At 38.4% G+C, this 23,863-nt stretch overlaps 1 protein-coding gene across 1 annotated transcript; it reads right to left on the bottom strand.

Moving 5' to 3' along the window:
* Window positions 1-1,121: 1,121 nt before the first annotated feature.
* gosr1 (golgi SNAP receptor complex member 1) lies at window positions 1,122-23,827 on the bottom strand. The gene is made up of 9 exons (XM_084950190.1): window positions 23,749-23,827; window positions 20,519-20,630; window positions 19,459-19,546; window positions 19,226-19,333; window positions 18,124-18,215; window positions 14,737-14,811; window positions 3,811-3,840; window positions 1,962-2,044; window positions 1,122-1,720 (listed from the first exon to the last, which is right to left on the bottom strand). The coding sequence occupies exons 1-9, from the start codon at window positions 23,780-23,782 to the stop codon at window positions 1,596-1,598; spliced, it is 747 nt and encodes a 248-aa protein (XP_084806316.1). The 5' UTR covers window positions 23,783-23,827; the 3' UTR covers window positions 1,122-1,595.
* Between the last annotated feature and the right edge of the window lie 36 nt (window positions 23,828-23,863).

The raw sequence follows: 23,863 nt of genomic DNA, 5'->3' as shown, positions 1-23,863 counted from the left end.
AGTTTAAAAGATTACAGTAAGAAGTAACTGAAATGTATATATTAATGTGGATGTGTGCAAGTAATGATTCTTTTCATTCTATGCCATGACTGCCTTATATTAAAAATGCCTTATTTTAACAAGTAATGGCTCCTGATTAACATGTGAGTTAATTTATTGACAGTGCTGTCCAAAGGTCTTGAGCCACCCCTCATTTCTTTATATTTTGCTTCCACTGAGCCAGACTTTCTTGACTTTTTTAACGCGTTCTTGCGCAATAGTGCTTTCGTCTTCCTGAAGGTCTTTCAAAGGTTTTATTTGGATATTGGCTTCTTCTTCACTAATTTTCTGTCCGTCTACTGTTCACTGAAGTCTCATCAGAAATGGTCTCAGTGGAAGGTAGAGAAACAGGGAGGACAGGCAACATTACACAGGTTTTTATTCAAATCGTCGTGTTTTGGGGCTGTATTTGCAAAAGTATCATCAGACTGATCCACCATGCAGTTCCATCAGCTTTTTTAGCATGACATTGATCCCAAACACTCTGCCAAAAGAACAAAAGGCATCGAATATCCAAAGAAGAGTTTTGAACGTCTATCAAGAAATCTGGAGAACTTTTGCTGAAGACTAAAGAAATTACAAGAAAGCTGGTCCCACGAAATATTGACTTTCAAGCTTATTAGAACTGTACAAACTCCTTTTTTTGCCTTATGAACTGTATGTTAACGCAGGCTTATAAATGTTTCAACAAACTGCTGCACATATTTCCCATTTTCAAACAAAAACGAAGAAATGTGGGGTGGCTTAACACTTTTGCTCAGAACCTCTGAATGTAAAAATGTAAGATACAAACGATGGCTCTGCCTTTGAACCTCAATATCACTTTCTTGAATCTCTCTCCCACCTGTCATTAACTTTATAAATCCACTTTCCACGAGTAAAACACATAAAATGTAACAGATTATTATTAATTATTATTAATTGTTATTATTATTATTATTACTACTACTATTATTATTATTATTATTATTATTATTATTGGAGCCTTGTGGTGGCATTAAATTTATGCAGAAATGTTGATGAAGTTTCAAATAATAGAGTTTCAAAAATGTTCTAAATGAGCATCTTCTAGTGTCACACACTTTGTTGTACATACTGATATGAATAATTTATTAATTCACATTGTACAGCCCACAATTAACTATCCATCCCACTCCACCAATTAAAAACAACCATTCAGCTTAAAATCCTTCACCTGTGAAAAAAATAATAAATCCATCACACAATCTCACAGTCTCTTTACACTTTCAGTGGCACAGAATTGCTCTCAAAGTGATTTATCAATATATATATTTTTATCTAGTCTTATTTGTAGTTTTGGTCTTCGTTCTCTTGTTGGCAGAAAACACCCAACCACCAACCCACCATCTGTCCCCGCTGCTAAATACAGGTTCAGTAGAAAATGTTGGCCAAAATTTGCTCCTGTCCCAAAACTGGACCAACTTAATGTCCTTCTGCTCGGGAACCTCCAGGGTCCTCCAATCACTCAGCTCAGCCCCCAGAGAGTTTCCATGCTACAAAGAGCAGATGAATCCTGCCTCTTTAAAGACTGAGTTTCAGTGGAAGGCATAGAGCAGGAGGAGAATGGTGCAAACGCCAATCACTGCGCCAAGGATCAGAGAGTCCCTTCTCTTTCGCAGGTTGATTCGCTGAATGAGGTTGTTGATAGCTGGGAAACGGTCTAAAAGAGTGTAAAATTAAGGAAAAATACACAAATATGGGATATAGTAACCTCAGTAACACTATTACTGGCTACATTTCTATAAATCCTAATAAGAAAGACCATTTTCTATCAAATATGTGAGCGCTAATTTTTGAATGTCCTATACTGATTTCAGTCTAGAAATCCTTTAAAGATAACTTTAAAGGAGGCCATTTGGTTCCCCGCACACAACACTGCACATGTGCAACATAAAGGATACTGGCCAGAGTATTGACCTTGCTCTGTATGGATTTCAGCATGCCCCTTTGGAAGGTTACGTTCTCCTTGGTCGCCATAGCAATGCTGAAGAAAAAGAAAGATGTAGCAAAACAGATGAGTAGAGAAAAGTGACAATCCTTCATGTCTTTGCTCTTTATTAGTAATGTAAAAGTACCTCTGACTGTAGGCGAGTTAGAAAATGTAATTTTTATCTTTTCTTTTTTACTTTGGTTGTCTCCACCAAACACTGTGGTGCTGTAAAGCCCCTGTGTCATTCAGTACTGTTTCTAAACTTTTTTTTGTAAACCAAAACTACAGAAAAGGATTTAAAGGGTAAAACCTAAAATTGTGATCATTCCTGCTCATTCAAACACTATTCCTCCCTCCTGCATGCAGTATCTCTATGAGATGGTTAGGCACCTATAAGGGCAGTACAGATGTGCTGTGTTTTTGTGCCTCTTGTTCTAAAACTTGGGCCTCAGGAATCTTCAGAGCAGCAAAGTGCAGCTGAGCAGTTGGCAGGAAAGGTTTCAGGCTCTATGTTACACAAAATAATCAATACAAGCTTCAGAGCCCACCTTCAAGCACTTTGTTCAACTTTTAGTTGTAAGAACTAATCCCCAATAATCATTTATTTCTCTTACAGTAACCTCTCCACAGCTGTACCAAAAAAGATCCACAAACAGGTTCTATAAACAATAACTAATGGCTAGATGCCAGCAGCAGTGGCTGTGAGTGGTACTGGTTTGCTCATGCAAGGAGAGAAATTACTTTAAAAAGACATGACAAAGATGATGTGACATCAGCCAATTATAAAAGCTTTTATACTATTTGACTATTTGAACATGTGTCATTATATTATTAGAAAGGAAAAATATTGATTCGAGCAAAAAATGTTCAATTATTCTAAATTTTCACTACATGTAGGATTATGCTAGTATTCAGACTGGTGACAAACAGAACTAGTCATAGGGGACCAATTCCTCCCATCTCAGAGTAAAAGATCCCCAGAGGATGCCGGTGAAAACAAAGTAAATGAAATCACCAGTTGTTTACTCTTTTGGCTGGTAAAGACGACGAGCTGTGTGTGTGTGTGCATGTGTGTTTCGACTGAGCACTGAGAGACTATGACCACTGTGTTCGTCTGAATGTGTTGTGCGTGTGATGTGTGAGCACGGGTGGGTGGGGTCTTAGCATCTCCTGTGGTTTGGAGGTTGCTGAGGGGACAATCTGCAGTCTTGGCCTGGAGCTGTGTTTTGGGGATCATGTTCTCCTCAGTCAGGAAGAATCACTTTGCTGATACCAGCAACCTCGACTAGTCAGTGTTAACCGGCTCATGAGAATCAGAGCTGGAGGACAGAAGTGCACTCTCTGATCAGTCAGTTTTTGTTTTTTGGTGACCTAAACGAGGAATGTTAAACTGTCCAGCAAACTGTTGAATAAAACCCCAGATCACAAATTATGATAGTGCCTCTTAATGCAATATGTGCCGCACACAGTGCCTCTTCTCCTTGGACTGAGGTCATTAAGATTAAACTAACTACATCTACAAAACTTTTTAAAAGGATAACCTGTAAACTACAGTTCATTATATTTAAGAAGATAACGTGTTATCTGTCACTTCTGAGAGAACTGTAATTTTTAAACCCATTTTTTTTTAACTATAGCCAGAAACCAGAACAATACTCATCTTAAGAGACTTTAAATTATACTGAAAAGAGCCAGCCACATTATAAAGGGGAAAATAATGCAAAGCAACAATGCTCTGTGAGCACATACTTAGCAACAACAAACAAGAAGAAATCTTTGTAAGAACCAGACTCAGATGAATAAGGGAAAGAAGGGCTTACCTTATTGTGTCATCCATCAGTCGATCTGAGCTATAGACAGTGAGAAGGAGAGAAAAATGCAGGGGAAGGGCACTGGTTAGATATTGATACAAGCACTGCAGAATAAACAAGGAATCTGCATGCTTGATTTGGCAGAATTTGTATACTTCCTGACACAAATGCTACAGTATGGTTTGGTCTGGTCAAGCTGTTGGAAGACTGATATACTTTTTCACTTAAAAAAAAAAAAAAAGAGCTGTGGTAGATTCTGTTAAATTAAAAAACAGAACAAAACTTGCACAGTTTTGAGTGTCTTTTAAGATCTCCTCCTGTACAATCTGTGAGTCTCTGAGCTTCTGTACTGATTTATCATTAAAATGGGAGCAAAAGCCAGCAAATTGTACACTCGTGTGCCAACTGCAACAGGTCCGTTGATGTTTGCAAGGGCAACAACACCAGTATATTTGGCCCATATAGCAGTGACTGAGATGCACAAAAAAAGGCATTAATCTTTTTTTTTTTCTTTTTTCTTTGTTTTGTTCATTTTCCCCTCATGGATAAATCAACTCAGATGCCCGGAGGTTAACGTTCTGCATCACTGCATAAAAGAGGGGAAAGTGGAAGGCACTGCTACACTCCCAATCCCACACAAACCTCTTATGCTGTAACACTTGTTTTGTGTCTCAGGTTGCTCATAAGCAAAAAAGCTTTCAGCGGTTTATCTTCTAATTGGAATCAATTTGGATAATGTTCCAGAGAACTAAAGTCAACCAAACAAACAAAACTGCAGGGATTGTATTTCATAGTTCAACAGTCATTCATCTTCCATTCAGCAGCTCCACATCCTCCACCTGCTCCACATCCTCCACCTGCATGCTCAATGTGTGGTTTCCGTTAAGCTCTTAACAATGTTGAGATGAAGTAAGAGAAGGCGCTAAAAGATTTATACCTCACTTGCAAGATGCGAGATCTTCCTGATTGCATCACAGTTTTCGTGATTCTCTCATTCTCTCTCTTGATGGGCAAACATGAGAGGAAACCACCAAGAGCTGGAAAATGTGGCAAAAACTGTAGTTCCTCTAGGTTACTAGCAATTAGGGCAACTAAAGACTATTTTGGTAGCTGACTAATCTGCCAATTTTTCTTTGACTAGTGGATAGTCAGTTATCTTATAACTTTTATTTATGCTCCCTGTGGGCAAACCTCCCGTTCTAGGTTCCAGTACCTCACCTGCTCAAGTCTGCCCACCTGCGAATATCACTCTGTTGTCTTGTACCACAGCAAATCAAAATAATGACCTACGAAACATATCGGTTTACTCAGAATAAAAAGGAAAATGCACAGTTTGTGTTTGTGTGTGTGTGCACGCATGCATCTGCATCATAAACTTTTAGAGCGCTTTTATTTGAATAATATTATGGTTTGCTGCGAGGTAAAGTCAGTCTCAGATATCTGTGCTTCAGTTTTGATAAACTATTACTGGGTACCAATTAGCAGTCCATTTCTTCATCTGTGACTTGATAGAACTCTTTTCTGCTCCAGCTGACTTTTATTTTGCTTTGCAGTGAGTGTTTACAGGAAAGGTGGTAAAGAAAGCCAAGCCCAGACATAACACTTTTTTCACTAGAGCTCCCTACAATCTGTGGTATTGAAAGGTAATATGTCTTATTTAACTTTTTGTCTTCTAGACAGCGAGTGGGCAGGACCAATTGGACTATAATGCATATTCACAATGTGGGCTGTGCATCCTTCTGTTCTTGGATCACAGCTGCCACCAACCTGCTTTTTTGGCAGTAGTTTGTAAGATCGTAACTGCATTTGTCTGACTGAATGAAATCAGTTACAGGAGGTGAAATGATAACTGGCATCTAACTTCATTATGAGTTAGATGCCAGTTACCATTTCACTTAATAAATGTATTGTGGGAGCTGGTGGGTGGAGTGAAAAAGACTGCAATTAGGCAATTATGCAGTAGGAATAAGACTTTATAGCATTAGAAAAAGACCAGAAATTATATTCTAGGATCTGAGATTTTAAAACATATAAAAACTTGAAATAAGTATTTGGTTAATAAAATATTAAATTAATTGGTGCGAGCAAACACTGTATGTCTGAAAGAGGCCAAAGAAGAAGAAGAAGAACTTAAGAATGCAATATGGACAGAGACTGCTTAAAAGATGGAAGGAGGTGCGACAAAAAAACGAAGCCTTTAACTGTCCTTCACCTGACAGTGTTCTGCTGATAAATAATGAGCTGAAGAGGAAAAAGAGAAAGCTCGGGATCCGCCTTGATTTATGGAGTTTTTATGTGCAGAGATGAGATGTGGCAAAAGATTTATGCTTTATATCCTCCATAATCATTCTGCAGCTATAGTGGTGAGCTTGATTGTGCCATTTATGTATATTAGAATTTCTGTGGTTTCAGCTTTGAGTGGGGTTCTTTCTGTTTCCCTTGGTCAGTTGTTTTCCTGTAGTCATTAAGTCACTCATTAGCTTCAAGCTAATTGCCCTTTCCATTTTGATGAATCAACCCATACTGTCCACATGATCTGCTGCGATTCACAAACAAATGATCACACAGACACAATGCTTATTGACAATTATGTACACTTTGGTTTCATCTGAACAGTATGTTAAAAAAAAAATACTACATGCATTGCAAAATCATGGCTACAAGGATTAAAACAGTCCTTTAAAGTTGTCTCAAGCCAATAGTCCTTTAGGCTTTCTGAATGTCTTTCATAGTTTCTGTTTGGCTGCTTTTTCACTCATCTTCAGTCAAATCCTTGTGCCTCACCCTTTTCAGAGGAAGGGTTTTTTTTTTTTTGTCTTTTAAGCCACTCAAGTGAAAAAAGCACCTAACTAACCTAATATGAATCAGTATTGTGTATACACATAACAGTCGACTTAGCAAAGCACTTTGTTTCTAGCAGCTTGTTGCAAATACACATCATTTGTTCAGCTCAGTTTATGAAAAATGCCAAAGATAACAAAGTTTGATACACACAACATTGTATTTTGCATCAACACGATGATTCCCAAAGAGCTCTTAGCCAAAAACCTGGCCTATGTCAGCATGGTGTGCCTCCCCAGAACCTGGACCACAACATTACTGATGCAGTGTGGGATCGTCCTGACAGAGAAAAGAAGAAAAGGCAGCCAATATCCAAAGAAGGGCTTTGAATGACCTCCAAAGTTTACATCAAAGTTTAGTTGAAGGGCCAACAGATAACATAAACTGCACGCTCAGTCATCCTGGTAAGGAAATCCCAGAAAGTTCATTCTGTTCATCTGGATGTAGCGTTTCTGGTAGGAGAATCATTTGTCAATGAAGCTATGGTACACGTTTTGCTACTGAGAAGTCCCACTAAAACATTACCAACATTAAGTACTGAGAGGAAAATCAGAACATGCCAGTAAGCAGCTAAACACTTTCAACTCACTGAAATGAGTCTTCTCTCCCAAACCATAAACAATCTTAATGTTTAAATTGCTTTCACAGGGAAATGGATATGAAATAGATCATAATGGACTGTTTTGTGTGAGCTAGTCAGTGAATATGGTTGATATGGATGATAGATTTAAAATAAGCTGTGGTATTATCCTCATATCATTACAAAAGTGTGAAAAAACATAAATTAACTGATCCAAATTGGTCCACAAACACTCTTGTTGGGTAAATCTATAATTAAATCTCTAAACGTCCTGAACTAGTTCTGTGGTAAGTTGTAATGTGATAGAAAGAATACGAGGCAAGCACTTCACCGTGTATCCATGGTGCAAACTTAAAAATCGGCAACAGGCTAGACAGACTAAATGCAGGCATCTTGAAGAGGACAGAGTGACAGAGAGACTTTGAACACCTGTTTAAAATGCTAGGTGGAAAACCTGTAGAGTTCACCATGATCAAGACCTTGCAAAAAAATTATAAAAGAGATATGGGCATGATATACTGGCCACTACAGTTTTAGAAGTACCAGCCCTGGCTATTTGAGTATTTCCATTATTAAAATGGGCAATTAACTGTCCTTGTTAAAAGAAAACAGATTAACTGGACAACTGTGAAGATAACTAACCCACACAGCCTGAGCACTGTAGTTGTAAAATACCTAACTCTCACCAATTTACTATTGTGTACTTTGCTAAATTACCTAAGTAACTTAGCAAAGTACACAATTATTCAGCAACCATGCTGGCCTTAATGATTAGCAAACAGAAACATTCACAAATTGCAGGTTCTTTGCAGCTGTTGGGTGTGGCTCATGGATCGTGCGATTTGATGCCCTTGTTCGTTATGCTACACTAACTTTTTAATTTTTTATTTGTTATAAAAATGCACAATTTGAATATGTCTTGTTTGATATGTAGATGATATTTAGATGCTTTTTCACTTGCAGCAAAGCACCACATGCAATTCGTATGAGCCTGGCAAACAGAGCTTACACATTTGGAAACAGGCAGACTATAGAGCCTAAATGGACACAAAATGATGAGTTGTGACAGTATTTACTGAAATAAAGACTCGGAGCATGTCTTAAAGCTTAATAACTCAACTTTGTGAGTGACAAGAAAAGCATCCAGAGAATCATCATTGGATTTCCTTGTGAGTTTGAACTAGAAGTCCTTATGTGACCACTACCATTAAAGCTGTTGCAGCATGAACTTTTAATGGACTTACCCCTCCCTCCCTCTTGTTTATTTATGAAGACTAACCTCTATGGCAAAGAGAACTGGAAAAACAGATCTACAAGGATGGAGAAAGAACCAATGATGGGGCGAAATAACAGATGAGCAGCATTTATAGTAGCTTTAATTACTAAATGGCATCAAGTTACACTTGCCAAAGACTATTATAAACTAAAGCTAAAGCAATGAGTATCAGTGACAAAACTGAAAACAGCTTTCAGCTCTAATATGTAGAAACATCTGACTGCTGTAGAACCACATACTGAAAACTGATGAAAGCTACCTTAAAGTTACAGTGTATAAAACCTCACCACTAGATGTCAGTAGATTATAGACTGGATTCAACTTCATTCAAGTTTTTTTTCTTACACCTTCCAATTTAAGTACATAATCTTAGCTATAGCTGCCGCTGTAGTCAACCAAGAGAGATCGAAAACATTAAATTTAGACTGTACCCAGTAATAGTTGTGGCCAATCGGTGTGTTTCTACTACTGTTTGTGTGTTTAAAAAAAACAAACAAACAAAAAAATAGTCTTTCACTATTTGGTTTGCTATCCTGTCTTTAAGTCTGACGTCATTAGCCATTTCCGGGTCCAAACTCCGCTTCAGGTCCCACAGTCAAACGGACAATGTGGCATCACTGTGAGTTAAAAATGGTCTAAATTCTCTCATCTTTAATAAAATGATAAGTGTAGCTGCTCTACCAGGTGTAACAATTAAATTTAACATCCAGGCATCCACGAAAACAGAATTTATGAAGTTTAACGGAGTTTGAAGTTAGCAGGGAGTTGGCTCGCTAGCTTCCATCTAAAGATAATATACCATGTTCTGACTGAGGGATTTCAGAAAAAAATAAAACATACAGCTCTGCTATCACTTCTGACATAAACAAAGACAAAAAACTAAACAGCAGTGACGTTTGTAGGGTTACTGAAGTTGGGCAAGCTGGTATATAATGATGTGGTACGTGGTGGCTAGCTACGCAGCTATGGTTAGCATAATATAAACACGGTAAAGCTGGAGGATGAACGCTAACTTTTTTCCACTCGATTCAAGGTAATGTGAGGGTTTCCGATGGTTAGGGGCAAATGCAATTGCATGGCAGGATGCTGTAACCGGACCAAACTTCAGTCAGGAGAACAACTGAGATAATCCATCCACAATACAAGGTTAGTGATTAATATGCTGTTGTATGTGCTGGTCTGTAGTTATACTGTAAGGTTTTAAAAACCAAGCTTTAAAATGTGCTGCCGACAGTGATCACTTAATAAACGCAGAGTAGTTTGGACCTGGAAGCAGGGTTTATACGTCATCACTTAACAACTGGATTTGGTTAAGAAAGTTTAAGCAGTCCACTGTTTATATGCCAGATGACAAGCTTATGTAACCATTTACTCTGGAGGAGGCTGTAAATCTTTGTGAAAAGAATCCAATACAAGTCATGGAGTCAGAGAAGCTCACTTCTTCCTGAGGATAGCAATACTGAGGTGAGATGTTGAGGATACAATGAACTTTTCTGTCGGTTAGCACCGCTGTTATCCACTGTTACCGAGCATTAATGAAACGTTTTTTTTTTTTTTTTAAGTGGAACTAACATTGTTGGACTCAAATTATATTCTCACATGAGAGCAAATACGAGAGTTCATTCGCAGAGTGTCAAACTGTCAGAGAGAAAATGTGATTTTTAAGACACTGAAGCCTAACGTTAGCTGGCAAAATAGCTTACAACCAGCTACTGTTGTTAAAGCCGGCTCATTCGTAGCTGCTGAAAATGAGTAATTGCAACAATATCTAGAACACATAAACATGTTTATACACATTTTCATGTGTTAGAGGCCTGACTTCAGCTCAGGTGATGAATCTTGAGGTGAGGAGGAAGAGGATGATTTTTTTTTTTTTTTTTTTTAGATGCTTGCCACATTGTCTCCTTTCTTTATATTTTCACTCCTATGGTAAAGCGGACCCCTTCTCAGATGATAAAACATAGGTATGAATCTTCATATCTGAAGGTGCAGTCATGAAATAAATAAAAGTTGCTCACTGATATCTGTTTCAGTGGGTTCTCTTAAGAATCAATAGAGATTTGCAAGCATTTCACTCACTGCAGTAGCTTGTAGATTAACTGCAAGAGAGCTGTTTTATAGGCTGCAAATTGATTAGCCTTAGCTGACCAGTTTGGCAGCCTCAAGCCATCATTTGCCAATTTATAAATGGTTCAAACACAGTCATTACACAAGGCCTCCTACTTACATTTTCCACACTAAATTATTGGGGCAGCATGATGAAGCAAAAAAAGTTCAATAAATTAAAACAGATCATGCAGCTTTACATAAAAGAAACCTCATTATTCATGCTACTTTTCCATAAAAGTCACCTTTGACAAGAGATCATCACAGACTGCGCCAGGAATCGGGAAAGTAAGATTTTCACTCAAATCTCTCATATTTATCGGGTATCTGTGGATAACAGTGATACTCACCAACACATTCCATCCCTTTTCTCTCTTTTCCCTTTCCTGTTTTATGGCTTTAATAGGATCAATCAAGTGTAACTCAATCCTCATCTCCAGTATCCACTTTCCCTCCCATCTATGGCAATGGTAAGGGGAAGCCCTATAGATAGTATGGGCTGTGGTTTAATAACATAATTTAATTAACAATATCCTGATCAGATGCAAATGACAAGCAAAACAGCCCGACTGCTGAGAAAGCATCTCAAATGGTAATGTTTAGCTGTGTGTGTGTGTTTTTAAATAATCTTCATTTTAAAATAATTTATATTACATATTCAGTTAAGATGTTTGGAGCCAAAATATTCTTCGACCCACTCAAGCACTTGAAGCATTAACTTGTCTCCCTCATGTGCTAAAATGAGCACACCTAAATATTCACTGATCAGCCACGAAATTGAAGCCATCTCCAGCTATTATGTCACAGGAGTACTGTCTGGTACTGGGATGCTGTTAAAGTATCCATTGTGTTATGTGGTTTGTATGATACATCCACTGAGCAGTTTCTGTGGTGTGGTAAGATACACTGTTCTCTGTGGGACGCCACCCCCATCAGGGGGTTGCTCAGTGTCCAATAACATGGGCAGTAATGTGTTAGAGTAGCATCCATATGAATGCTAGGACCAAATGTTTCCCACCTGAACAATTCATGGTAATGAAATGTCATGTTATACAGTTCAGCAGTCCCTATGTGATTCTTGAAAACCACTGAACTTACACAGGCTGAATTGTACTCCAATTAACCATCAAATATTGAGTGTTTTGTGAACGCTAGAATACCTCTGCTCATTTTTTATTCTGTTTAACTCAGCAATACCTTTGATTATATCCTTGAGCTCTAACAAATGTGTTGAATCCATTTCCTTCCTCTCAATTATTTACATCCATTTCTTTTGGCCTGCAGTCCTCTTCTTCTTCATCTTTATCTGCACATTGCCATATATCTTGACATGTTGCTGCCACCTATAGCTCAGTATAGAAGAGTCACAGCATTTGTAGCACCGCATTCCATTTCCTTCTGGACAACACAAAAGAAATGGGGGAAGACAAAGAGAAAAATAGACACAGCACACCAACCAGTCATGGCAGATGGCCGTCTTCTCTGAGCCTGGTTCTGCTGGAGGTTTCTTCCTGTTAAAAGGGAGTTTGTCCTTCTCACTGTCGCCAAACCGCTTGATCATAGGGGTCATATGATTGTTGGGGTTTTCTTTGCTGTATTATTGTAGGGTATAGCTTACAACATAAAGCGCCTTGAGGTGACTGTTGTTGTAATTTTGCACTGTATTAAATAAAACTGACTACAGACCTACAGAATACAGAGATGAGGGAGCCATGGACACTTTCACTGCAGTATTAAATTTACTGATACTGTTTATCAGTACCATTAAATAGGTGCTATAAAGACATACCGTCAAAAAACAAACAAACAAATAAACAAAAAACACAGAGACATATGGTACACCCTAGGCCACTTCCACTCCCAGCAGAGCTTCGACAACATTCCATTGGTAGACTAGGGACATTGAGTCATTGATGAACCTGCTACACAGAGCTGTGGCCGCAAGGTAGTTTGTGTCTGGCATGGGTGTAACCCCTGAACCAAATGGTCGACACTGAAGGTGAAGAGCGTAATCGAACTAAAGACGGAGTCCTAACCTAGCTTGGTTAGCCTGTGGGACTTTGGAGGCAGCCGATAGTTACCAACAGGCCAAGCAGAACACATCTCGGGCAGTGCCTGAAGCAAAAACTGGGCTGTGGGAGGAGTTTGGAGAGGCCATGGAAAAATACTTTTTGACCGCCTCGAATGGTTTCTGGAAAACAATCAGTCGACTCAGGAGGGGAAAGTGGTGGTCTACCTGCACTGTGTATAGTTCAGGTGGAGCACTGCTGACTTTAACTAAGAATATTGTTGGACGGTAAAAGATCTTTGACAATCCAAAGGTCTGATTGGCAAACTGGGGTGGTTGTTCCCATCTTTAAAAAGGGGGACCAGAGGTTGTGCTCCAACTATAGGGTGATCACACTCCTCAGCCTCCCAAAACCTATGTCAGGGTGCTGAAAAGTAGAGTACAGATGGTTAGTCGAACCTCGGGATACAGGAGGAACAATGTGGTTTTTGTCCCAAATAACTGCCCTGGTCACGGAACACTGGACCAGCTCTTTATACTCTTGAGAATGATTGAGGGTTCATGGGAGGTAGCCCAAGCAATCTACATGTGTTTTGTGGACTTGCAGAAGCCATACCCTCTGAGTATTCTGTGTGAAATGCTTCGGGAGTATGCGTGGTCGGACCCGTTACTAAGACCCATTCGATCCCACAGAAACTGTTGCTTTGTCCACATAGCCAGCAATAAGTCGGACTCATTCACAGTGGGTTTTGGACTTTGCTAGTGCTGCCCTTTGTCACAGATTCTGTTCATTTTTTCTGGAGCAGTTTGCAGCCGAGTATGAAGCGACGGAATGAGAATCAGCACCTCCAAGTTTTACGCCATGGTCGTCAGCTAGAAAAAGATGGAGTGCCCACTCCGGGTCAGGGATGCGTTATTGTCCCACGGAAGAGTTTAAATATTTCAAGGTCTTGTTTAGGAGTGATGGGCAAGGGGAGTGGGAGATTGACTCAAAGCGAAAAAGCAAAGGTCTCGATTTACTGGTCGTCCAACGTCCCTACCCTCAACTATTGTAAAGAGCCTTGGGTAGTGACCAAAAGAATAAGGTTCTGGATGCTAGCGGCGGAAATGAGCTTTCTCATATTCATATCCAGGACACGTTGGACAGATAATATCTCTCGGCTGCCCTGGGAATCTCTTGGTGTTTCCTCAAACAAGCTGGAGGAGGTGGCTAGATTAACATTTAAGATACCTGTTAAATACAATTTAATGTTGTTGAAACAGGAGCGTTACTGACCTTCGTGCTAGTTGCTTCGTGTTAGTTACTAATTTAAATGCAAATTTATATTTAACTGAACATATAGTAAAAGTGTTACTGTTTTATTTCAAAGACATAAAAAAAATCCATAAAATGCTATGCGATTAAAGTTATTTAACTAGACCACACTGTATTTTAAAGGGTCATTACATAAACATCAATTTCAGTATATAAATATTAGCCATGCATTGTGGGAGCAGGTAAAGCCTGTTAGAAAATGAATGGAGAGGTCTTTGAGAGGGAATAATTGCAGCATTATTCCTTTGAGAACTTGATATGGGAAACAAATGCAAATACTAATCAGTCACACTGCTATGTATTGGCCATGTAAATAGCTCTGTGGTAAATTTGTGTTTCGTTTCTTTGTGTGGGTATGTTTGTGTGTGTGTGTGCCCTGCTGCTATCCAATTTTACTTTCCATGCAGTGTGCATCTAACACCTCTGGCACAAACACAGGGAAACGCATAAAAAAAAAAGAACCACATGCTGTTCTGCAGGGGTTGAGAGTCAGCCAAAAGATTGTGGGATACTAAGGTTGCTAGAGATCAGGATTTGATCTTCTATGTCATGCATGCTCATATAAGACCTTAAGTTATGAATTAACAGAAGAACTTCACATCTGCTATGAAGTAAACGCATGAAGAGAACAAATGAATGTGTCAGAAAAAGACATTTTTATTTGTTTTTCCCAAATCGTGGGCCTGCGCCATCAAGGTTATTCCAGCTTGCTTTCCTAAAAAAAATCTGACTATTTCACATTTAGGGTGGCAACCTTATTCTACTTTTAACTGCTATGGTTAAATAATACAAATGCTTTGGGAACTTACTTTCTCAGATGCTCATGCTCCTTTAGGAACAGCTCTGTTCTTCTGTTGTTGACCCCAGAACCGCTCTTGTATGTCCTAAAAAGGCAGGCAGATACACTCGTGAATAATACTTTTTTTTTTTTTTTAAATGAATGGTAATTTTCAACATATAGGCAATTGCAGAATTACTTGTGTGTCAAAATCAAGTTTTCAAAGTGTAGATAAGAAATAAATCTAAAATGACAGCCCAAGTTAACAGGCGACAGCCTTGATCCCAATTCTTGTCTCTGTAACTTTGCATACATCAGAATCAGAAGTCAATCAAAAAGGAGCAATCTGTAAGGCTGCCAATGTAATTTTCACAAGCAGATTGCCACAGGGTACCAAAGGCTGGCTAACTTTCAAAGTGAGGTGACAATCTGCGTTTTATCCTGCAGATCTCACTCTTCTTTGCAAGGACCACTAAAACACACAGCATATACAAGGAATATAAAAATGTAAAGGCCTTGTTCCTTAAACTGCACATTAGCAATGTGATAACATCGTTAAAGGTGTTAATCGCTTTACTGGTATGGTAGCGCTTTACTAATTCACACAAACTGCTAATATTTGTAGCATATATGGCTATTGCATACAGTGATTATGTAATGTTTAATTAATCAGAAAAGCCAGACAGAGAAGGTAAGCATTTTAAACTTTTTTCCTTTTTTTTTACGACTTGATTGTCTTTCATGGCTCTTTTTGTGTTTCCAACCCATTTTTTTTATTTAACACTGCATCAAATAACTAATTTCCTTTTTGTATTTTCACACCAAGGATGCCACCCTTTGCAATAATAATAATTCTTCAGACTAAATATTGCGTTTCCATAAAACTATAAGCCATGATTGGTCAACTGCCCAAGTAGGTCTGAGTCTGAGAAACTGCAGGGACATTTAAAAATAATGATTCCTTAAATGTGTCATTTTTGTCAGATGTTTTGAATTAAAGCTGCTGCAGTGAACAAAGCAAAATTCAAAGAACTGTTTTCCTAGAGAAAAAAAAAGGAGAAAAAGAGATTTTTTTTTTTATGGTTAATGAAGAAACATAAAAAGAACCGTGCTCTCCTCTACTGAGCAGTCAGAAGTGATGGATGGGCGTTGCACCACTCACAAAGTAAACACAGCAAACCCATTCTTTTCTGTTTGATGAATCTCTAGCTATCAGCAGCCCTGAACTGCTGACTCCCATGCCTTCTTCGTTTCTGGTCATTTAACACTGCCCCACCCTCTCGTCAAGCAGGGGAGGAGGAAGGCTATGAGCACATATAGTACACCCCAGAGTGACTGCCTTGAGCCCAATCTGACCACCCTAGCAACTGGGCTGATGCTTCTGTGGGACCAGAATTCTTTGTACTGACAGACCGATTCATCACTCCGGCGAGGCTTTTTAAAAGGGCACCAATGTAAATCATAGAAAACTGTCATTTTTGTTGCTGACATTTAAAAATCAAAGCAGGAGAAGAAGGGTTGTTACATCTCAGCTCAGCTCTGCAGCATGCTATTACTATGAATGTGGTGTGTGTGTGCTTCAGTAGTCTGTAAGCACAATGCAAGTTATTGATATGGTGTTTGATAAATGCCTCACTGTTTCATTTGAGTGCTTGTATCAATTAGATAGTTTGGACTCCTTCTTGTTACCAGTATGGACATGGAAAACATATTCTGAAACGTGTGCTGGTCCATTTACTTCACAGCCAAGAGCTCTACTGCCCTCTACCTGACAAAAGAGAAAATGCTTAGCTGCACCAGATATTCCATCACTGTATTAATGTCATGATATTTTACACATTTCTGTACTGACCCCAAAATTGTATTTTATAAAAGCATCTTGTAACTACGTTAGTGTTCAGATAGGCCAAGGCTTAAACTGTGCTGCCAAGAAGACAATGTAAAAACACAAAGTCCAGAATTCTGTGATCAGGAAATTGTTTTTGCTGTTTTCGACAACAGAATTTTGTCATATATTTTCAAGTCACATCTTATTGCTTTCTGTCTATTATTTGCCAGTATTGATACTTAGGATCATTCAGATAAGGGGTGGTCTCTTTAATTAAAAGTCATTTTCCGGTTGCTAGGCAATAAGTTGCCACATCATGCTAGAAAACTGTATGAAAATGCATCTTTTGCACTTAAAAGATCAGACAAAGGTGCTTTTAAAGTGGTGAAAAAGCAGAACAAACATTAAAGTGAAAAAAAAAAACCCAAATAAAAACAATTGGCCGAAAAAAAAAGCTCCACCGATGTCCTATGTAATGAAGTGGCTCCTAATATAAAGAGATACATTTACGTCCTTAAAAAAATATTACTCTCAGTGATTTCAAATGTAATGAAAATCCTGATTAATACTTTATTAAGTAAAGATTCACACTATATTTGATAACCTCTCCTGTCCTCTGTTAAAACAGAGAGAATAAAATCATGCATTTGACTGCTCCTTTACTGCTGCTGGTGGTTAAGGCATCATTTTCTAGCAGTGTCTGATTCACCAGAATATCTGTCATTCCATCAGTATTTTACCTTCTTCTTGTGCTGGACTCAAGACACACTCGAGGCTCCAATGACTTGATACAACATCTCGTGACACAAATTGGTATTACACAAAAGTCTGCTTAGTATCCTGTACCCGATCCTTAGTTTCATAATTTCGAAACAGTTTAAAAAACTGCACCCAACGCTGTTTAATCTGTTGTTTTTTCACACTCAGGTCATTCTGGAAAAATGTAAACTATTTTAATTTATAGTAAGCTCCTTAAGAACTTTATAAATTACTTAATGAATACTACATTTGTATATTTATATATAGTTAAGTGAGTGTATTCCTATTGAACATGTATGCCTGCCTGCAAGACGCCTCTGCATGAGAACTCTTCTCTTTGTACTCTAGATGGACAGGGAAGGATCAATAAGAATCCTGCAGTGCTCACTGTTTGCCATCATCAGTGCCTTCACAGATCAATAAGCCACTGCAAAAAGAAGACTCATGGTCTAGGGAGACCTTCGTTTCAATAAATTCCCTCAAACTGTGCAAATCTGAAGAGAGGATGCAGTTCCTCAATGCAAGGCCAAAGAGAGCACGAATCTTCTATTTGTTCAAGAACATGCCAAATGGAAGTGAAGTTTAAATTATTCCTCTCAGGAATAAGGTCTACGACATAAGAGCAGTGCTTGACCGTTTTTATTGCTCAGCACCCTTTCAGATCAAAACACAAGAAAGCATGCGTGTGTAAGATCTTATCATTTACTATAATATAATAAACAACAACGACGACGACATTAATAAAAATAATAATTAATTAATTAATTAAAACATTCCCACACTGCTATAAAAGCTAAATGAAATTAGAAGGTGCTGTGGCTGAGTACTCACTCAATGTCTTTCCTGACAGACCCTAGAAGGTCTTCCCTTTCCCGGATGGCCAAAAAGTTGCCTTTGGTTTTGTGGAATTCATGTGTGTAGTCCTTCGAGGAAAATAAAGGTTTTTTTTAAAAAAAAGGAATACAGGAAAGACAGAGAAACAAACAAGTGGTAAACAGGACAAAACTGAACCACTAAGGCTAGGTTCACACTGCAGGTCTTAGTACTCAATTCCAATTTTTTGATCAAATCCGATTTTTTTGTCTACTTGTTCACACTACAAATAAAATGTGACAGCAAACGCGCTTTAGTGTGAACCCTCAAAGCGGCCTGCATGTACAAAAGAAGACCTCACACACAACGCGCTCTGCTTAGACCCAGACCAAACAGTATTGTTTGACTGATGGCCGTTAATATAAAGACTTGTTTCGGACTTTACGTTTCCCAATTTTGCTTTAAGTTATAAAGTTATTTTGTTATTTACATATGGCCTAATAATTATCCTTATTGCTGTTTTAGAGAGGAGCGGTGCTTCAAAGGATAGTTGCAGATTTCTGTCAGAATCTGCAGATTATACAGTACAAATAAAATGTTCACGTTTCTCCAAAGTTGTCTTCCCAACAGTTTCACTAACATCTACACTGGACGGCCAGGAAGCGTTCGCGATGTGTTATCGGGCGCTTCTCCGGCGCTGATAATTGGTGTCTGTCTTGTGTCAGTGATGTAAAAGACGGATTTAATGTGACCTGACCATTCAAGCAGCAGTCCCTTTCTAAAACATCAGATATGTATTGGATTCAGTACCACATACGAAAGTGACCCAGATCGGATTTGAAAATATCAGATTTGTGCTGTTCACACTGTCATACCATGATTGGATATGGGTCGCATAGGGTCAAAAAAGTCAGATTTGATGCGCTTTCGCCTGCAGCGTGAACGTAGCCTAAGACTCAGTATGTGCTTTAGAATATAGTTCTTGGGTTCTTCATTGAGTTCAGTAACTATAACTGAGAAGAAGTCGCTATGAAAGAAAAATGATTTCAATTAAATAAAAATTTAAAAAAAACTATAGAAAACAGATGAGCGACAGGAAAAAAGGAACAAGACAGCAAACCTGTAGGATGTCCCTGTGCCTCTGGAGCGTGTGCATGAGAGCAGCGTTGAGAGCAGCTGCGCCCGGAGAGTTGGTGTACTCCGCCATCTTGTCATTCACTGCAGTCAGCTGAGAGAGAGAAGGAAACAGAGTGGACGGATGGATAGACACGAAGGACGAGGCATATATCCATTTCTGTTCTTATTATATTCTTTTTGCCGTCCTTTTCCACTGACCTGAGACAATTTACTTACTTTGGCTAGCAACTGTTCAATCTCCACTGACATGGTGTCAAACATCCTGTCCTGGGTAGAGTTGTTTAGCAGAGGTGTGGTGTCTGACCTGAAAGGAAAAATAAGATGGAAGAATATTAAGAATTTTTATTTAAAGCAGCTTATTTGTAATTGGTTTTTAACTCACATTAAAAAAATCTTGTACTGTTTTCTTGTGTTTAATGGACAAGAAATGTTCTTTATTTCATAGCAGAAATTACACATTCATCAAATAAAGAATTTAAAGCTGTTAGTAAAAAATAAATAACTGTAATCAAACAGAAGTAAGTAATCAAGGTTTTTTTTTTTCTTGATTGGTAATGTTTCAAAAGCCTACTTGGTCTCAAAATCCTTAAGGTCTGCAATAAAGAAACATGTAGTTTTTGTGTTAGAATATTCCATTCAAGCTACTTTAGGGGTGGCTGTAGATTAGGAGAGCAGGTCATCCACTGATCTGAAGGTTGGTGGTTCAATCCCTGGCTGCTCCAGAATGCATGCAAAATATCCTTGAGCAAGATACTAAACAAAATTTGCTCTCCATTGCATCCATCAGAGTATAGGTGTGTGATTAGTAGACAGAAAGTAATTAGGCATAGAGAAAAGTGCTTGGTGTATGGGTGAATGAGGCATGCTGTATAAAGCGCTTTGAGTGCTTTTGGAGACTTAACCTTTTTTTTTGCTGATTAACAAATATGCATTTTAACGATTACAATTCAGGCTAGATATGAAAACTCTGAATGATGAATATAATTAAAAATAATAACATTTTGACTAGTAACCCATTTTCAACTCCAATAAAATAAAATAAAAAACATTAAGTTTAAGCTTTGGAACCAATCTTTGCTTTCATTATATCTTTATATCTTTTCACTATATCGTTGTTTTTAAGAATAATATTAAATATGTGATTAAATATGACAACAATAAAATACAATAAATATATCTTTACATTTGGTAAAGATTTATTGCTAGATGAATATTAATTGTTTCAGCTTTTTAGTAGTTATTAACTCTGCAGTTGAGTGAGAAGCCTTAATCTTACGTGTCTCCTCGACGTCCATCTCTGGAGCTGCTGTAGCTGGTGCATAATTTACTGAAAGAGACCAACTTCAGGTCAAGTTCGTTCTCCAACTGTCTGGCCTGCTTTCGCAGATCTGTAACAGAAGCACACAACCCAGTAAAATACTTAAAAATAACTAAAACACCATCAATTAAGTATTACCCCAGAGTAGAAAATAGATGGTAGATAGATAGATGGTCCATTCAACTTTCTTGTAATGCTATTTTCTTAATTAGCAACTCAACATGAAGACAACTTGACTCTACTGCTCAGCTGTGATGTCTATTTTGTCTGTTGCTGACTGTGCAGAGAGTGTATAGTAGAGTATGAGAGCTATGTAGAACAAAATTTCACCATGACAAGATTTTCAAAACTGAAAATCTTTTTGTGCATCTTCTATTAAAAATATTTTATATCAGATATCCAAAAAATGTAACACTGAAACCTATACAGAGGAATAATTTATGTTAAACACTAGGGCTGGGCCATATCATACCGTTCACGGTAATACCGGTATAATGTTGGGCAATGATAAGAAAATGAAATGTCGCGATAGAATATGGGTAAAGCGTGCATGCGCAGTGCCTTTGTTTTCATACGCACCTGGCGGAAAAAGCATGGCGGCGACAGAGAATGAGAAGGGCGAAAGCGGATCGTTGAATGAAACGGATGAACCAGAATTGGTTTGTAAAAATGGTTCAGTGGTGTGGAACTGGTTTAGCTTTCGTCCGTCAGATACACACCAAAGCACTATTTTTGGTAGAGCATGCTAGCGGGCCGTCGTTATTACCGTGTTTTTTGGAAAATAAGTCGCTCTTAAAATCAATCCTTTGATTTTCTGAAAAATCGAAGTGCGCTGTATGTATGAATTCTGGTTGTGCTTACTGACCTCGAACCGATTTTATGTGGTACACGGCGCTCAAAAATCTGTCAAAAAATGTTTTAGTACGACTTTGCTAAGCTAAGAACCCGCACCGCTTGATGGATTGTCAGAGCATTACGGCTACCGTAGGCAGGAGTCTCGCCGAGTAATACGTACTGTGCTTCAACATAATATTACCGTATTGTGTGTGTATAACCTCTTTTTAAGTTTTGTGGATATTATACAAGGATATGTCGGCCCATTTCCACTGGAAATGTCTTTTTGGTTAAACTGTCAGCAAGGAATTTGCATTTACACTGTTAAATTTTTATATAGCTTTAATGCACATAAAAAACAGCTGCTTGTTTAAGTGAAAATACATTGATGGGGTTTTTTTTGCATCAATAAAGTTGTGGAGTTTTAAAGTATTTTGTCTCGCGTCAGTTATATCATCAGTTATATCGTTATTGCAAATTTCAAAATATATATCATGATAAATATTTTTGGCCATATTGCCCTGCCCTATTAAACACTTTCTAGCCAATTTGTTTAATACACACATCCAAATACTCATTAAAGCAAATATCATAATAAGAAGAATCAGAATCGTGTTTATTGGCCAAGTATATGTGCAAACACGGTTCCGGTAGATGGTGACACTCTCAGACAATCAATTAGATAAGATAAGATAAGATAAGATAAGATAAGATAAGATAAGATAAGATAAGACAAGACTTTATTGATCCCACAACGGGGAAATTTTTGCCTCAATTCAATGCATTTAGGCATAGTCAAGTCAAGACATAGTCAAGACCTGTTGAAGTTCAAAGTGTCAAGGAAGGTTATTTGTGTGACTTGAATGTGGCATGGTTGTTGATGGCAGATAGGGTGGTCTGAGTATTTCACAAACTCAGACTCAGGATTTTTCCACATGACCATTTCTAGGGGTTACAAAAAATGGTCCAAAAACATAAAATATCAACATAAAATATCAAGTGAGCAACAATTCCCTGGCAGACAATGCCTTGTTGAAGACAGAGGAGAATGGGCAGACTGCTTCAAGTTGACAGGAAGGCAACAAGAACTACTTAAATAGAAAACAAAAACAATTGTAACAACCAAAGTATGGAGAAGAACATCACTGAATGCACTATACATCAAACCTTAAAGCAGATAACCTACCTACAGCACACTGGGTGTCATTTCTGACAGCTAAGGACAAAACAGGGTAGTAAGATTACAGTTCACAGGTTCACCAAAGATGGACAGTAGAGGATTGGAAAAACGTTGCCCAGTACATGTGTCTTAATTTCTGCTGCAACATTAAAATAGCAGGATCCTAAAAAAACAGGAAAACATGGCTCCATTTGGCCTTGAATCAACAGCTCAAGCTGATAGTGGTGTTATAATGGTCTGCTGGCTATTACCAGGTCCCTTATCTCCAAATGAGTATCAGTTAAATGCAGCAGCCTACCAGAGTCTTGTTGCTGACCATATCCATCCCTTTATAACCACAGTTTTGATGGCTGTTTCCAGCAGGATAACACACCATTCCACAAACCTCAAATCACCTTAAACTGGTTTCCTGAACATGATAATGACTTTACTGTGCTCAAATGGCTACCACTGGCTTCAGATCTCAATAGAGCATTTTTGGGATGTAGTGGTACAGGAGATTCATAAATTGGCGCCAACTGTGTGATGTTTTCATGCGAATATAGACCAAAGTCTCTGACCAAAGTCCGCGTTTACCCAACATGGTACTACGAAGATGAAATGTCCCATGAGCAATTTAGTTGTTTTAGTTGTGACTTGTTCAGGGAGTACCCCGCCTCTAATCCAGTGACAACTGATACAGTTGTATCAGTTGTCACCGGATTGGGGGGGGGGCAATTTTAAAAAATATGCCATTTCTTTTTCTGCATTAAACATCAACAAAAAAAACTCCCGTGCTACCCAAAGCTAAAGCAACAAGACCGTTATAGCAACAAAGCTCATTGTTTTAACACTACATTAACCAAGGGGGGAAAAATATGAAAACGCTATCTGCTCACTGCCGACAATTAACGAAGCAGCTGACACACTCGATGTGCCAGGCTGATAAGCTGTTTAGATCAACGACACGGCTTAAACCGCCGAAGGAACAGAGTTAAATTAACTTACACGGCGTCTAGTTCGCTAGCTTGTTGGGAGCTAACTTGTTATTGTAGTGGCATGTATGTTTTTAAACCATGTTTCTTACAGTCAGAGGTGGAGTGACAGGGGCAAATTAATTGCTGATATTATGAAAACGGTAAAAAAGTGCTGTTATAATACTACTTGCTGTAAACAGGCTCGAGTGTTGCCTTACCTTCCCAGTACGTGCTGCTTCCTATTCCTGCCATCTTTGTTGTTCTGCGACGTCACCAAAATCCGGGTACTGTCACGTGTCAGCAGAAAACGTACAGGACGTACCGCACGACCGC

This window comes from Perissodus microlepis, chromosome 14, assembly GCF_051167445.1.
Source record: "Perissodus microlepis isolate ML-2025 ecotype Zambia chromosome 14, ASM5116744v1, whole genome shotgun sequence".
In the NCBI taxonomy this organism is placed as follows: domain Eukaryota; kingdom Metazoa; phylum Chordata; class Actinopteri; order Cichliformes; family Cichlidae; genus Perissodus; species Perissodus microlepis.
The sequence above is the reverse complement of the archived record's forward strand: the minus strand, read 5'-3'. Positions and strand labels throughout refer to the sequence as shown.